This window comes from Oncorhynchus clarkii, chromosome 16 (genome assembly GCF_045791955.1).
Source record: "Oncorhynchus clarkii lewisi isolate Uvic-CL-2024 chromosome 16, UVic_Ocla_1.0, whole genome shotgun sequence".
Lineage (NCBI taxonomy): Eukaryota > Metazoa > Chordata > Actinopteri > Salmoniformes > Salmonidae > Oncorhynchus > Oncorhynchus clarkii.
The window spans coordinates 21322227-21339063 of NC_092162.1; the positions used below are offsets into that span (position 1 = coordinate 21322227).

Here is a 16837-nt window from a genome sequence, read left to right on the forward strand (position 1 = left end):
AGGACAGGGTAGACCTGAAAAGACAGGTAAACACAACAGAATTATACAAAGAGTAGAGAGGGAGTACTGTTGTGGACAGTGTATTTATTCTATGTCATCATTGTGAGTCATATGAGTGGGTTATCATTCACAAAATACAGTATGTCTAAGGTCTTCTCAGAAAAACACATGATGGAGTGGACATGGCGTGGACATTTGGCAATTTGTTTTTTCAGGTTTCATCACACACATAGGCCTACGGCCATCACACACATTGGCTTGTTGTTGTTGCAAGAACACCAAATGAAGAAATGAACAACATAATGAGAGAATACAAAGAAAAAACACAAGGCCAGAACCATATTGGAGTGGCAATGATGGCCTAATTGAGTTATCTGTAATAACTGTCATGTGCTGGGCGTTGTTTTTGGCGTGTGCTTTTGAGTAGGAGGACAAAGCAGGGTTTTGTTAAAATTGCCTGGGTGCCTTCCAGTCCTTTTTTCCAGTGCCCGTAACTACTTTGACAGACATCCAGGCCTGTAAACAAAGCTTGATGAATCAGATGATATTGCCTCTATTCCACCACTCCCAACTGGCTCACTCACAGTAACTCAGATGTTGCCTAAAACAGCAGTGGCACATCTTGTTTTTCAAAATCTTCTCAAGTTCTTTGCACTCTAATGTTTGGTCATTAGATTTTAATAGTAGGCTAATGGTTGTTTCACCCTGCTACATTATTTGAATGATTTCTGGACTTGTATATAGCTATAAGGTTTTCCCCATCATTTAAAGCAGATGCCAATGCAATTTCATATATCGAACAAAGCGTAAAGACAACAAAAAAAAGGCATAACAAATCCGATATGAATTGCATTCTACACTCCGCCATATGGCTCCTGCTAGTAGCGGTTAGAGGAGTAGGGATACTGCGCATGTCCGAAACTGACAAATATGACTGCAGCTCCAACATCTCAAGACATCTGACCAAACCAGGTAGGGTAATTTCATATCTTGACAGGTATTTTTCATGTCTTGTCGTTTCTTCAGCAGTTATTAACACATGCGCAGTCCTCTTGCCCTTATGCATCGTGATAATATTAGTTAGCCCGCTCGCAATGCAAGTTCAACAACAACCAATGTTGACAGTGAGGAAGAGAATTTGTCTCGCTATCTTGTCGCTAGTTAGCTAGGTGCTAGCTGGCTGACTATCGCTCTGCATCTGAAGAAAATGCTTTATGGTCGTCGCAAACTATTTTGACGTGATAACTAGCTAGCTATTCTAGCTAATGTTATGCTATGCATTGACCTGGTGATAACACTGATCAGACAATGGACCAATGTCAATTGCTAACGTGAATGGATGGAAACCGCTTTGTTAGCGTGCGCTCTGTCCGCATTTCTAGCTAGCGCTACCTGTCACCTTTGCCAGGGTTACCACTAACTATCAGTTTTCACGGCGTTCGGGGGTTCTAGCTAGCTGACCAACTAAATTTAGTCAGTTTTATTCCAGCAATATGAATGCATTTCTTACCCAGCCCCATATAGCTATGCAGAGTTGTGGTGTCGGCACCTTGTCGCCTGTCAAATGAATTATCTTAGTCAGTGTTGGCTAACTACGCTGAACAAAAATATAAACGTAAAGTGTTGGTTTCATGAGGTGAAATAAAATCATATACCTTTTTCATACGCACAAAAAGCTTCTTTCTCTACATTTCTTTTGCACATTTGTTTACATCCCCTGTTAATGAACATTTCTCCTTTGCCAAGATAATCCAGCCACCTGACAGGTGTGGCAAATCAAGAAGCTGATTAAACAGCATGATCATTAAAGAGATGCACCTTGTGCTGGGGACAATAAAAGGACACTTTAAAATGTGCAGTTTTGTCACACAACACAATGCCACAGATGTCTCAAATATTGAGGGAGGGTGCAATTGGCATACTGACTGCAGGTGTGTCCACCAGAGTTTTTGCCAGATAATTTAATGTAAATTTCTCTAACATAAACTGCCTCCAACGTTTTTTTGTTTTTTTGAGAATTTTGCAGTAGGTCCAACAGGCCTCAACTGCAGACCACGTGTATGGTGTCCTGTGGGCAAGCAGTTTGCTGATGTCAACATTGTGAACGGACTGTCCCATGATGCCGGTGGGGTTATGGTATGGGCAGGCATAAGCTACGCAACAACAAACATAATTGCATTTTATCTATGGCAATTTCAATGCGCAGAAATACCGTGCCTAGATCCTGAGGCCCATTTCTTTTAAAGTATCTGTGACCAACATATGCATATCTGTATTCCCAGTCATGTGGAATCCATAGATTAGGGCCTAACGAATTTCTTTAAATTGACTGATTTCCTTCAATAAAATGTAAATCAGTCAAATCTTTGAAATTGTTGCTCCCAAGTGACACAGCGGTGTAAGGCACTGCATCTCAGTGCTAGAGGCGTCACTACAGACCCTGGTTCGATCCCCGTATCACTTCTGGCCGAGATCGGGAGTCCCATAGGGCGGAGCACAATTGGCCCAGCGTCGTCCGTGTTAGGGGAGGGTTTGGCCGGGGTAGGCTGTCATTGTAAATAAACATTTGTTCTTAACTGATTTACGTAGTTAAATTAAATATTTTTGTTCAGTATAGCTAGCTGTCTTGATCACATTAGCTGTTATCATCAGTGTCCCTTGCTGGCTGATCCTACACACAGACAGTTAATTTAGCATAATAATGCAGTTCTTCAATATAGTTCATCTATAGCCAGCTAACTAAAGTCATTTAGTTTTAGCTGGGGGTGGCACTCAGCTCCATCTCTGTACCTGGGATTGCAGCCCTCTCTCTGGCTTGAGGTCAGTGACCCAAGATGATCCCATACTATATTGTTGTTTAGTTCAATAATTCTATCAGTTTCTGTCATGCAACATCATTTTTCTTTGCTGCTTAAAATTATAGACATATTTACCATGATTTGCCCTTAATTGCTCACTCAACCTTTGCCCTGAGACATGGCTGTTTATAGACTAGATGGTTGTGACTAGACGTAGTACATCTATGACCAGAAGTCAGTTTTTGTAGCAGGAGAGCATTTTACCTTACCCTATTTCTAACCTTATCCTAACCTGCTATGAAAAAGTAACTTCTGGTCGTAGCTGTATAGTACCTAGTCAAAACCAGTCTCAGCCGGTCAGGGCAACCTTAACCTATATAGCCAGTGTAGGTTGCATATTTTTAGCCTGCGTCAAAGGTCTTATTCTGCAATCGCTCACATACAGGCTAGCTTATACAAGATTCCCTTTATTTTGTCCCGCCCTCCCCCTGCATTAAGTTCCAAATAGCCTGTCAAGCAAACCCATATGTTTGTAACAATGTTCTCATTCTTTTCCCCTCTCTGTAGTAAACATCATGGGTGGTTGAGAGACACCCTGGACTTATTTGTTGTGAAGAGGACAGAAGGCTAGTTAGGCTAAGCTATACTCAAGACCCCTCAGCCGCAGTCCAGAAGATACTGCAGCCATGACTGAGGAGGACTACGGCTGCTTTGTGGACTGGACCCAGATGGGGGACCTGGCCAACAGCAGTGGCCCCTCCAAATTGGATGTCAAGGACCCATTGGAGCTCAAGAAACTGGCCAGGCAGGGCCACTGGGCCAAGAACCACAAGCTTCGTGCCCAGGTTTACCAGCAACTCATCAAGGCCATCCCCTGTCGCACCGTCACCCCCGATGCTGAGGTCTATCGTGACCTCATGGGGGACAGCACAGGTAAAAAAGCCTCGTCCATCATCCCACTGCCGGACTTTGTGGACGGCAGCGCTGTTCCGCACTACTGCCTCAAAGCAGACGCAGTGACCACCGTCCACCGGGTCATCTCCTGTCTGGCTGGCCAGTTCCCGGACATCTCGCACTGCCCGGCGCTGCCCGCCATAACGGCCCTCCTGCTGCACTTCAGTGCCGACGAGGCGCAGTGCTTCGAGAACATCAGCCGTCTGCTGGCCTGCAACGAGCCAGGCCGACGCTTGGTGGACCAGACCTTCCTGGCCTACGAATCCAGCTGCATGACCTTCGGCGACCTGGCCAACAAGTACTGCCCGGCCGCCCACAAGTTGATCGTGGCCACAGCGCAGGACGTGGTGGAAGTGTACTCGGGCTGGCAGCGCTGGGTGCTGGGCGACCTGCCCTTCAGCCACGTGGCCCGGGTACTAGACGTCTTCCTGGTGGAAGGATACAAGGTGTTGTATCGCGTGGCCCTGGCCCTGCTCAAGTTCTATCGCAAGCAGAAAGCCGGGGCTGGAGCTGGAGCTCAGCCATCAGAGGGCCAGAAACAGGACTCTTCAGAGGTCAAGGCGGAGATCCAGGCTTTTGTCAAAGCCATCGACTCCAGCATCACCCCGGACAAGCTGCTGGAGAAGGCCTTCTCCATCCGCCTGTTCAGTCGCAAAGAGATTACCCTCCTGCAGCTCGCCAATGAGAAGTCGCTGCAGCAGAAGGGTATCACCGTCAAACAGAAGAGGTGAGTGAGGGCTAGAGACATAGCATGAGCTCTATTGGGTGTAATTGAAATTGGAGAGATAATTTACTTCTAGAGAAATTAATGGATATCAATGAGGCAGTGGACACTAATACCTCTGCTAATGCTATGCTAGCGCTTTAGCTAATGGCAGCGTGTAAATAAACATTAGACAAGGTTCTACGTTGGCCTCCCGAGTGGCGCAGTGGTCTAAGGCACTGCATTGGAGTGCTAGCTGTGTCACTAGAGATCCTGGTTTGAGTCCAGGCAGCCGGCCGCGACCGGAAGACCCATGGGGCGGCGCACAATTGGCCCAGTGTCGTCCGGGTTAGCAGAGGGTTTGGCCAGCAGGGATGTCCTTGTCCCATCGCGCTCTAGCGACTCCTGTGGCGCCCTGGGCACAATGCACGCTGACACGGTCGCCAGGTGTACGGTGTTTCCTCCGACACATTGGTGTGGCTGGCTTCCGGGTTAAGTGGGCATTGTGTCAAGAAGCAGTGTGGCTTGGCGGGGTCGTGTTTCGGAGGACGCACGGCTCTCGACCTTCGCCTCTCCCGAGTCCGTACGGGAGTTGCAGCAATGAGACAAGACTGTAACTACCACGACATTGGGGAGAAAAGTTTTATTTTTTTAAAGACATGGTTCTAAGTTCAAAAGCCATGAAACAATTCAGAATGGTATGCTACAAATGAGAGGCATGCACTAAAAAAAAATTTTAAAAATAAAATGTGCATGACAACTTTAGCCACCAGTAAGGGTCTTGTTTAGAAGGGATGTGACATTATGCATTTTAGCTAACTCTAACCATTTTCCTAACCTTAACCTAATTCTCCAAACCGTATGTTGTCCTATCCTGCTACAAAAAGTAACATTTTCGGCATCCCATCTAGGCAAAACCACCAGTGAAAAGTGGCTGTCGTTCCTGGCTTTATAAAGCCGGTGCGACCTGCAGCTAAAATCATTTGGACACCTGCCGCTAAAAGCATTTGGATACTTAACTAATTTTCTGTTTTTTAGTTCACTCACACCTTTTCCTGTTGTGGCTGTCTGTGTGGCTCTTTTCTCACCATTCTGTTCATAGTTTTCCCCCCTTTTGTTTTGCTGTCCATTTTCCATCCACCGTCGTCTTCTGTTTTCACCTTGACTCCTGTGTCCATGTGTCTACTACTCCTCCATTCTCCCATTTGCACTTGGCTCTGTTAGTCTGAGGTAGGTGTTTCTCTCTCTCTCTCTCAGCTCTCTCTCTTCACCTGTTAATACTTGAGCTGATCTCCCTCATTAGTGATAAATTGTATTAGAAACCGTGTCTACATTCTCTGTAAACCATCATTTAACTATAAGTGACCAGGAAAACACGATTTGGACATAGAACACACTACCATAGGCAAAACCAAGAAACAGTGTGCTGGTTTTTGCTTCTCGTTAACACTCAATTGAATAGGCCTAAATAAAGTCCCAGACTGACTCACGCTGTGACCCTTGAGGTCAGGAGTTGTACAGTAACTACAACAACAACCATGACATCCAGGCAGGCTCAGAAAATACCTTCCATTACCACAACCTCATGGCCCTACATGCTGTACAAAGACTTTGACTGACCGATCAGGAGTTTGTGTGTTACTGACAAAGTAGTCATCTCCTTCCTGCCCGGTTACCATGGCTACAGGCGCAACGTGCAGCTGGCTCTGAACCCGGACACCTTCTCCTCGGAGGTGGTCAGCGCCAAGGAGATGAGGGACATCTGGTCGTGGATCCCTGAGCGCTTCGCCCTGTGCGAACCGCAGCTTCTCTTCACCACGTCCACCCACGGCTGCAGCCTCAACCGGTACCCACTTTACCAGTCTCACTTTAGCCACCCACTGCAGCCTAGACCAGGGGTGTCAAACATAACAATTCCGATGTGGGCCGCATGTGTTTTCTGCGAGGAAACGGTCTCCGTCTATATTGAAATACCTAAAACCAAATTTAAAAGTAGGTGGAAATGAGAATGGACCTACATTTTTATACAGTCTCTACACTCTGTCCAGATTGCTAACAGTCACCGAAACAAAAGCTAGACAGTCAGGGAGCATTGACAATTCCATTTACTAGGCTATTTTTGGCTAATTATAATCAAGTTTCAGTGCTGTCCTTTGGACCTCAGTGGAGACCGAATGTGGCCCATGGGGGAAAATAAGGTTGGTACCCCTGCGCTCTACAATTTCCTGTACCCACTTTATCCTTCGTCTCAGGTTCCACACCAACCTAACCTTAGAGAGACAACTAAGCTTGGGTTATAGCGACATTTTCATGTCATCGAGATGCTATATCACCGCATATATGCAACATTATCACTAATATGCGATTAATATTGCAGACATGATTATGTCGCAGATATGCGATAATATCGTCGGTACGCTGTAATGTACCCGAGAAACTGATATTCTGCCCACTTTTTTCATCCTCAATGGTACACTTTACCCTGCACTGGGCCCAATTTACCATAAAGCTTACTCTACATTTCGCCACAGTCTTGGCTACCATGCCTACTTTACCACAAAGGGGCAATTTGCGATTGGTACGTCAATTTCTTTACTTTTAAATGTGTATCTACACACTACCGTTCAAAAGTTGGGGTCACTTAGAAACGTCCTTGTTTTTGAAAGAAAAGCAAAAAATGTTGTCCATTAAAATAACATCAAATTGACAGACGCCTCACAAGTCTCAACGTCAACAGTGAAGAGGCGACAACGGGATGTTCCTCTGTCTAGTGTCTGTGTTCTTTTGCCCATCTTAAACTTTTCTTTTTATTGGCCAGTCTGAGATGTGGCTTTTTCTTTGCAACTCTGCCTAGAAGGCCAGCATCCCCGAGTCGCCTCTCACTGTTCACGTTGAGACTGGTGTTTTGCGGGTACTATTTCATGATGCTGCCAGTTGAGGACTTATGAGGTGTCTGTTTCTCAAACTAGACACTCTAATGTACTTGTCCTCTTGCTTAGTTGTGCTCCGGGGCCTCCCACTCTTCTTTCTATTCTGGTTAGAGACAGTTTGCACTGTTCTGTGAAGGGAGTAGTACACAGTGTTGTACGAGATCTTCAGTTTCTTGGCAATTTCTCGCATGGAATAGCCTTAATTTCTCAGAACCAGAATAGACTGACGAGTTTCAGAAGAAAGGTCTTTGTTTCTTCTGGCCATTTTGAGCCTGTAATCGAACTCACAAATACTGATGCTCCAGATACTCAACTAGTCTAAAGAAGGACAGTTTTATTGCTGCTTTAATCCAACAACAGTTTTCAGCTGTGCTAACATAATTGCAAAAGGATTTTCTAATGATCAATTAGCCTTTTTAAAATGATAAACTTGGATTAGCTGACACAACGTGCCATTGGAACACAGGCGTGATGGTTGCTGATAATGGGCCTATGTAGATATTCCATTCAAAATCTGCCCTTTTCAGATATAGTAGTAATTTACAACATTAACAATGTCTACACTGTATTTCTGATTACTTTGATGTTATTTTAATAGACAAAAAATGTGCTTTTCTTCAAAAAACAAGGAAATATCTAAGTGACCCAAACTTTTGAACGGTAGTGTGTGTGTGTAGATATATATCTATGAATATAACTTAGAAATGCCTCATGAGCTTAGTTCAATCAACTCTTACCCTACCAGTCCCCAAAATATAAGCTTGTTTTACTCCATTGTTTATAAATGTAATTGTACACAAACACTTCATATCCTAAAAAAATGCTTAAATCTATACATTTTGATATCATGGATGGTCAGCCATTACATCTGTCTATTAATTTGAGACCGGTTACATTTCTCCAGCCCCATCCCTCAACTATTTACCAAAACAGTGGCGGGTCTGTCACTTTGTTATTGTTTGAACTGCAGATTGCCTCTTTAAAGGAGGGCTAAGGGAATGACTTGGACAGTAAGGTCACCCATTTATGTCTGTGTTCAGCAGCAATAGAACTAGAATATAACGTTTGTTTAGTGATGAATCAGCAATGGCCCTTGTTCAATATTCCCTTGCCCTTGTACAGCCTCGGGTACTAAATCCATCACCCTCAGGCCAAACGGAAGACTTAGTTCAGGGTCATATTCATAGCTCACACAGAAACAGAATCTTGTTTATAGAATGCAAACCGTAGCCTGACACTTTTTCCCCAGGGACAGGTTTTAAGGATCAATACTGTAGGTTTAGTTAATATTTACCCACCTGTATTGGTTTACTGCTCATCAGCTGAGACACAGGTGAGTATCAGAGCTATCCAAAGTACATCACTAGGGGCCATAAAGACTTTCATTCAGCTAGTGAAAAAGGCTGATCTCTGACTTAAATTCACACATTTGTTTTTTTCAATAGGAATGGGTTAACTTTCTGAATTATGCTACATAGAAATCATTGACCAAAGAGAAACTGCAGTATGTTCATAAAACCAAGACCGAATGTAATCTGACCTTGTAAAAAAAAACGCATGGAAGGTATCGCACTGTAGGCTAAATGTAATGTTGTTGTCAGTTAAAAGTGCCCCCTTTCTTTTTGCTCCTCATCTTTAAGATGCATTATGATTGTTAAAGGGAAGCTTATGTGTGTGTGTTTTTCTTCTGGTTCATTTCACACATACATACATGGCCAGATTGTGTTAAGGGATGTGTAATAGAGGTTGTCCATTCCTTTTGTCCCAGGTTTTACGCTCATGTTGAAGGGTATGAGCCCACTCTGCTACTCATCCGGACCTGCGAAGCTGATGTAACGACCTTACACACACACACACACACACACACACACACACACACACACACACACACTTATACATTGTGTGTGCATTACCACCCTTGTGTAACAGTATAATGACAACCACGGCAATAGACAAGTAACTCTCGAGCTCACATTATTATGACACTGAAAAAGTAAGCATGGTGTTTTAAGTCTACAGTTTTTCAATCATATTGATATGCTAAAGACCTATCATTTAATGAATACATATGCAGTATCTACTTTTTATAATAGCGAAATTCTTCTTCGCCTTTTGACATTGTCCCATCCTTCTATTTCCTATCCCACTTCTCCCTTTGATTCTACTGTAATACACCCTCTCACCATGCCCTGTATTGTCTGTCCAGGTATGTGGAGCCTTTCTCTCAACCGATTGGGAGGAGCGCAAGCGAGGCGGGAACAAACTCAGCTTCTTTGGGACTGGAGAATGTTTTGTCTTTAGGGTGAGTTGTGTTTACTTCATTTTTCTCATCCCAATTTATTTTTGAGGAGCAAGGTTGAGGAGCAAACTAAAACACACTAAAGTAAAAACTACAATTGGAAAAACGATTTAGGAAACTGAGCTTGAACAATGGCGGCATCAAATCCAACACTAGCAGTGGTCGGACGCTAAAGGCAAAGCTCCGTATGGGATGATTTTGAGTACATTTTTGGAAAGGACGCAGCGGTCGAAGGCAGTGCTAGAGGCGTTACTATAAACCCTGGTTCGATCCCAGGCTGTCTTCAGGGTTAAACGAGCAGTGTGTCAAGCAGCAGTGCGGCTTGGCTGGTCGTGTTTCGGAGGACGCATGGCTCTCGGCCTTTGCCTCTCCCGAGTCCGTACTGGAGTTGCAGCGATGGGACAAAGCTGTAACTACCAATTGGATATCACAAAATTCAGGAGAATTTATTTTTGTTTTTTTAAATATGGAAAAACCCAACCAACCTCAAAGTTCATCTGAACAGCACCCACAAAGAATGTCAGGATAAAGACAAGAAATTTGGAATTCGGTCAGGATTTGACTCAAATCAAAAAAATTGTGCCACATGCACAAAATAAAACAAGTTTAGACTTGTGAAATGCTTACTCATAAGCCCTTTCCCAACAGTGCAGTTAAAAGTAAGAAAATGAACAAATAGATAAAATGGTAAAATGACACACTAAAATAACAATAACAAGGCTATACAGGCTATACAGGAGTGAGTGTACGGCAGTACGAGGTAGTTGGGACGATTGAGGTAATGTGTAGATTTGGTTAGGTGATTGATTGATTGATTGATTGATAAAAGAAGAAAGTCCAGGAAGCCATTTAATGAACTGTTCAGCAGTTTTATGGCTTTGGGGTAGAATCTGTTCAGGAGCCTTATGGTCCCAGACTTGGAGCTCCGATACTGCTTGACGTGCAGGAGCAGAGAAAAAAGGCTGTGGCTTGAGTGGCTGGAGTATTTGACCATTTTTAGGGCCTTCCTCTGACACCGCCTGGTATAGCAGGAAGCTTGGCCCCAGTAGATGTACTGGGCCGTACGCACTACCCTCTGTAGCGTCTTGCGGTCGGATGCCGAGCAGTTGCCATACCAGGCGGTGATGCTATCAATGGTGCAGCTGTATAATTTAATGAGGATATGTGGGCCCATGCCAAATCTTTTCAGCCTTCTGAGGGGGAAGAGGTGTTGTCATGTCCTCTTCACGACTGTGTTTGGACCATGATAGGTCGTTAGTGATGTGGACACGGCAGTCTCCGCTACAGCACCATTCGATGTGAATGGGGGCGTGCTCGGCCCTGCGTTTCCTGTAGTCCACGATCAGCTTCTTTGTAGACTCCTGGTATCATATGAACACACGAGTCGTGGACATTTTGTAGAATTGCAGGACATAAGCTTTAACATTTCATTTTCTCTTTGCTCAATGGCATAATGTGTAGAATGGCAGAAAATGAGCTTCAAAACTGCAAATTTTTCTCTCTGCCATCAAGAAGGGTGTCTGGGGTTTGCCACCTAGGACATTTGTGTGACTGGATCATCTCAAATAGTACTTGAGTACCTCTGATATTTTTATATATTTTTACCTTTATTTAACTAGGCAAGTCAGTTAAGAGCAAATTCTTATTTACAATGACGGCCTACCGGCGGGTGAACTGCCTCGTTCAGGGGCAGAATGACAGATTTTTACCTTGTCAGCTCGGGGATTCTATCCATCAACCTTTCGGTTACTGGCCCAATGCTCTAACCACTAGGCTACCTGCCGCTATAGGCCTACAACACATAAATGGCTCCTAGCCTCCCATGCATAAGGCTACTTTCTGTCCCAAACACTAAAAGTGAATATTAAATCATATGAAATAGAAATGTTTGAATGACATCTAGTAAATCAAGTCTGAAAACTAACTGAAACTAAACTGAATTTCAAATGAAAATCCTAAACTAATTTCAAATTAAAAAAACTAATAGAAAATCACAACTTTAATAACCTTGTTGGGGATTAGAATGTTATGTGGATTCTTTTGGGTGCGTCCCATATATAATTTTGCCTCCGAGATAGCAATTTGTGACTAAGATTGGACACCAGGGGGCGCCATTTACAAATAGTTTCTTCAGCCACTGTCACAATACTAAGCCTCCTTGTCACCAGTCTGGCCTCCACCCACTCTGAACAGAAAAGCATGTCACGTCCAAAACGCAGTATTTCTTCTTGAGTGGTATAGCTGATAATTTAACAAAAGGTTTTGTACATTTTTAGAGAGGTTTTGCTGAGTGTATCTGGATCTAGAAATGGCCTTCTTTCAAACTCCTTTTCCGTTTAATTATTAAAGTGTTGTGGTGAGGATGATGCACAGCTATGTGCTCTAACCGTCTGCCTGTGAATACCGCCCTGCACAGGCAGAAACACACACGTACACATGCTCACTTGATCCTCACTTGACACCACATACATTAAAAATGTTAGTTATTTAGCAGACTCTCTTCTTTTTCGTACTGGTCCCCCGTGGGAATCGAACCAACAACCCTGGCGTTGCAAGCGCCATGTTCTACAAACTGAGCCACATGGGACAGGAACACGCAACAACACACTGTAAGATGGGGGTCGAGATCTATTAGGCATGCATGGGGAGAAAAAAAACACCAAATATGACAGTCTCAGTATCCAGTTTGTGTCTGGATGATTCAAGGTAAACCCCTCAAGTGTGTGTAAATATATGAAAATAAACACTCAAATGTGATCAATGATTGTTACTCTCTGTTTGTCCATATAGCTGAAGCCGGAGATGGAGAGGTATGAGTGGGTGGTGATCCGCCACCCGGAGCTGGCTTCCTCCATCAAGGCCCAGAGCAGTGAGGACCCTGCTGAGTACGAGGCTCCCACCGACGGGCAGAGCTCTGATGACAACAGCCTCCCCGTGGAGAGGCCGGCCGCTGACCCCTCCAACCGCCTGTCACCCTTCCTCTCGGCCCGACACTTCAACCTCAACTCCAGAAACACCTCCATGTTCATGGCCGGCAACGTTGACTCCATCATAGTGGGTGAGTAGAAATCAGTCCTTCTTAACCAGCGTCTCTTGTTCTTAATCAAACAGACTGTCCAGAGTGAGTAGATTGTCCTCATCAATGACTGATGTCGACCTGACAATGTTGCATTTAAACTAACATCTAGGAACTGAGGATCCCTGTGGCCCTTGCCTGTGCCTCTCTTCTCCCTCAGCGTCTTTTAAAATGTTTTATTAATCTCTCAGATCCAGTGCACTTGCCTAGATTCAGCTCATTTTTCTGTCTTAACTCCTGCTGTTCTGTCTTCTGCCAGGGGGAGGAGAGGGCAACGCGCTGTACATCGACGGCGAACTGAACCACGGGCGCACAGCCCGCTGCACCACCTTCGACAACCCGCCGCTCTGCTCCACCGAGAGCTTCCAGGTGGCACTGCTGGAGGTGTGGGGCTTCCAGGACGCCATGGCCTCAGATAGATAGACACATACACACAGTTAGAGAGACACACACACACACACACACACACAGAGAAACCCAACCAAAGGCCTGATGAAGGTACCTGCAATATCAGAACAAACCCCATTCCATCCAGCAAATTAATTTATCCTTTGAATTCTATACATAAATGTGAAATATTTGTAATTATTAATGTAAAACAAGTATCGTATTCTGAAAGTATCTTTTATTTGTGTTCATTTTTTTTTACAGATGTTTAATTGTTGTATTACTCTTTTTGTTGACTCATTCGGGGTTTATAATGACGAAAAGCAGCTCTGTTGTTTTAAAAAGGCTTTGTCTGGCATTTTTATCAAATGCCATGGTTTTACACACTCAAGTAACTTGTTTCATTTCTATATTCACTTTATATCCACTCATTCATTTGTGCAATCTGGTTAGGCGCTTAACCAACTGCCAAAATCGTAGTTAGTAGGCCTGTAAGTCTAAGAACATATGCCGTCTACCCAGCTTTTAGAGAACTGGGGTCTATGAAAATGAATTGCACAAAGTGAAGTGTAAATTTGGTGAAGAATGTTGAATTGTGGGGTCTTTGCAATCAAAATAGCAGAGTTCAAGTAATGCAGTCGTGACCTAAGTCGTGCCAGGTTTCATTGTCTTTCATCAAGCCCTGTTGTGCTTTTCCCTCTGACTGTACATGTCTGGGAGTTATTACTCTATATCAGATTAACTGTGGTTCTGTTGGTGGATACTTGTGTAAACTTGACGTTTCAGTGTAGCCTGGTCCCAGATCTCATTGTGCCATCTTACTGAACCACCATCTATGGTTATTCATTGTCGTAGCACACATGACAATTGGCTATACGGTACAAACAGATCTGGGACCAGGCTAGTTTCAGTCTGGCTGTTGTGCAGACCATATTCTCGCCAGATGTACTCTTGCTTCTGCACACAGCAGTAAATTAGAAAAAAGACCCCTTTTAAAGTATGCGAATATCGTTCTTTGAATGTTTTTTTTTTTATTGATACTGTAAAAGTGTGTGACGAAGACCATATCCACGTCCCTCCCATTTAGGTCCACAACCTGTAGTTAAACTATGTGTAAGTAATGCAGCATTCATCTGTCTTTCTCTATCCGTCCCCCTCCTTTAACTCTGAAACGTTATCATCCAAAAAGGAGCAGAAAATGTCAGTTATTTGGCAGAGACTCAACTGTATATCATTGAATATCTTTGTTGTGTTGAAGTCCTCCAGTGAAGTATTGATTAAAAATACAGATGTATCAAGTATGTGAAAGTAATACACTTTGAAACAAGTAATTCTGTCATGTTTTATTGTTCATTATTTTTCACTTTCATTGTTTGTTTTTTTGCTAGCTTTGCACGCATGTGCCCCTACCCATTCGACTGTTCTTTCTCCATGACTTCGGGGAGAAAGGAGGGTAGTAGTCTTGAACCCTGTCACATAAACGTGTCAGTTGCCTTTCACAGTCCCAGAATCGAACCATTAGCCTAGCCTGACGACTCGCGCTCTATTCTGCCCGCTTCTCTGTGGTTCGCGACAGGCTTTAGTCTGAGGCTGCCATCGTTGAAGTCGTTTGTGGTGACGAGGGGTGTTGTACAAAACAAAGTCATCAGCGACTGGATCAGCGCTAGCCAATAAGAATATCACAGCCAATGGTGAATTTTCAAACCGCTGCTTTACCCAAGTGTGTTCTGGCTCAACCCATCAGATTCTGGACCAATCAGGCAGCCCCGAATGTATTTGTATTCGGTGAAGGGTCAGGGAGGTACTCAGATCCAGACACACTGGGCGAGTTTGCGTGGTAAGGCGGAAGTCGAATAGACTCAAAGGAAGGTATACGACAATGGCAGACATGTTGTTTGCCTTCTTTTATGCCGATGAAATTGATGCCAGTGAAATTCCACTTCTACACAAAGCTGAACGTGATCAACATGTTCCAAGGAATGAATATCCTGATAAGGAAATTAGATACCAGCCCCAAGCTCTTTCACAAGTCTTGTTCTATATTTCTGTGATGGTTTTTCACAAAATATTACCAGGTAGTGAGTGCATAGGCTACTAGAATGAAAACATATCAGTATTTTTGCAGCATATGGGATTTGCTCTGTTTGTCATTACTTCATGCCCTTGTACCTTCCTCATTATTTGTGATTGTGCAACATGGAATTGTAACAGATGTCATTAAATGGAGTCCACAAAGCTTCTTAATGTATGGTAATTGATTGCATGTTAGCGTCACTACAGGCTGTAGTGTATTTCTTTCATTCTCAACATTTGTTGTTTTTGTCAGTAAGCATGAAAAGAACAGAATTTGATTAAATCACAAAACACTCACTGTACAGAAAAGTATTAGACTACATGTACTGTACATCGGTTCACATAAGTTACTGGGTAAACAATATGCACTTGGTGTTGATTCCCTGGGGTACTTGCTCATTGAGAGCCGATTTCCCGGACAGATTAAGCCCCTAAAATAGTGTAGCCTACAATATAGACAATCAACAAATTTGTTTGTTGACATTATTACAAACCAGACAAATTGTAGGCTATAACATTACAGTAACATCTAGATTGTAACGAGTGCGCTGCGAGTCGGGAAGCAAGTTCAGGGAGTGAGTGTTTTAATAAATAAAAGAAACCATGAACACGAAACACACCGACATGAAAACAGAGTTGGTAACACCTGAGGAAAGAAACAAGGGGAGTGACGGATATAGGGAAGATATAGGATGTTGACATCAGCAAACCGCTCGCCCACACAACGCCATACACATGGTCTGTGGTTGTGAGGCCGGTTGGACATACTGCCAAATTCTCTAAAACAACGTTGGAGGTGGCTTATGGTAGAGAAATGAACATTAAATTATCTGGTAACAGCTCTGGACATTCCTGCAGTCAGCATTAAAATTGCGCGCTCCTTCAAAACTTGAGGCATCTGTCGCATTGTGTTGTGTGACAAAACTACACATTTTAGAGTGGCCTTTTATTGCCTTTTATTGTCCCCAGCACAAGGTGTATATGTGTAATGATCATGCTGTTTAATCATCTTCTTAAATTTGCCACACCTGTCAGGTGGATGAATTATCTTGGCAAAGACGAAATGCACAACATTTGAGAGAATTAAGCTTTTTGTGTGTATGGTACATTTTTGGGATGTTTTATTTCAGCTCTTAAAACATGGGACCAACACTTTACATGTTGCGTTTATATTTTTGTTCAGTGTACATTAGCTATATTGTCGCAAGTAGGGTATTTCATTTATATATGTTAGAAATGTGGATCGCATGTAGGTCTATGTAATCAGATTGGAAGGATGAAGATGTAGTTAAGATCTAAATAGTCATCCACCCAAAACAGTAAACATACAATGATAATAATCAGTGGCGACCTCAACCATTTATGAGCATGTAGCATCTTTTTGTAAATGTATTTAACTAGGAAAGTCAGTTAAGAACAAATTCTCATTTACAATAATGGCCTACCCTGGCCAAACCCTAACCCAAACCCAACATCTTGTCAAGATGTTGACCAACATTGGTCACCGCCCTTCAAATTGTGTTGTGTTATGGGTATAAAAATGATCCAACGCCCATTGCGTAGCGTTTAGCCGGAGCAAGGAGTCTGGTTAGCCAGGCAACCATTAGCCCCTCTAAA

At 43.4% G+C, this 16837-nt stretch overlaps 1 protein-coding gene across 3 annotated transcripts; it reads left to right on the top strand.

The window, feature by feature from the left end:
* The first annotated feature begins 899 nt into the window (after positions 1-899).
* On the top strand, positions 900-15382 carry LOC139368173 (TBC1 domain family, member 24). 3 transcript variants are annotated; one of them, XM_071106782.1, is made up of 8 exons: positions 900-972; positions 2027-2136; positions 3366-4479; positions 6143-6301; positions 9154-9217; positions 9592-9687; positions 12475-12742; positions 13020-15382. In XM_071106782.1, the coding sequence occupies exons 3-8, from the start codon at positions 3485-3487 to the stop codon at positions 13181-13183; spliced, it is 1746 nt and encodes a 581-aa protein (XP_070962883.1). In that variant the 5' UTR covers positions 900-972; positions 2027-2136; positions 3366-3484; the 3' UTR covers positions 13184-15382. The 3 variants fall into 3 exon arrangements, with proteins under 3 accessions (XP_070962883.1, XP_070962882.1, XP_070962884.1); XM_071106781.1 differs by lacking the exon at positions 2027-2136 and having other exon boundaries at positions 906-972; XM_071106783.1 differs by lacking the exon at positions 900-972 and having other exon boundaries at positions 2021-2136.
* Positions 15383-16837: the final 1455 nt, after the last annotated feature.

What these genes read in the sequence shown, in the direction of transcription:
- LOC139368173 (XM_071106782.1), top strand. Translation starts at nt 3,485, where the DNA reads ATGACTGAGGAGGACTACGGCTGCTTTGTGGACTGGACCCAGATGGGG. An exon ending in TCCGGACCTGCGAAGCTGAT is followed by an intron (nt 9,218 to 9,591) that starts GTAACGACCTTA and finishes TTGTCTGTCCAG; the next exon opens with GTATGTGGAGCCTTTCTCTC. An exon ending in GAGAATGTTTTGTCTTTAGG is followed by an intron (nt 9,688 to 12,474) that starts GTGAGTTGTGTT and finishes TTGTCCATATAG; the next exon opens with CTGAAGCCGGAGATGGAGAG.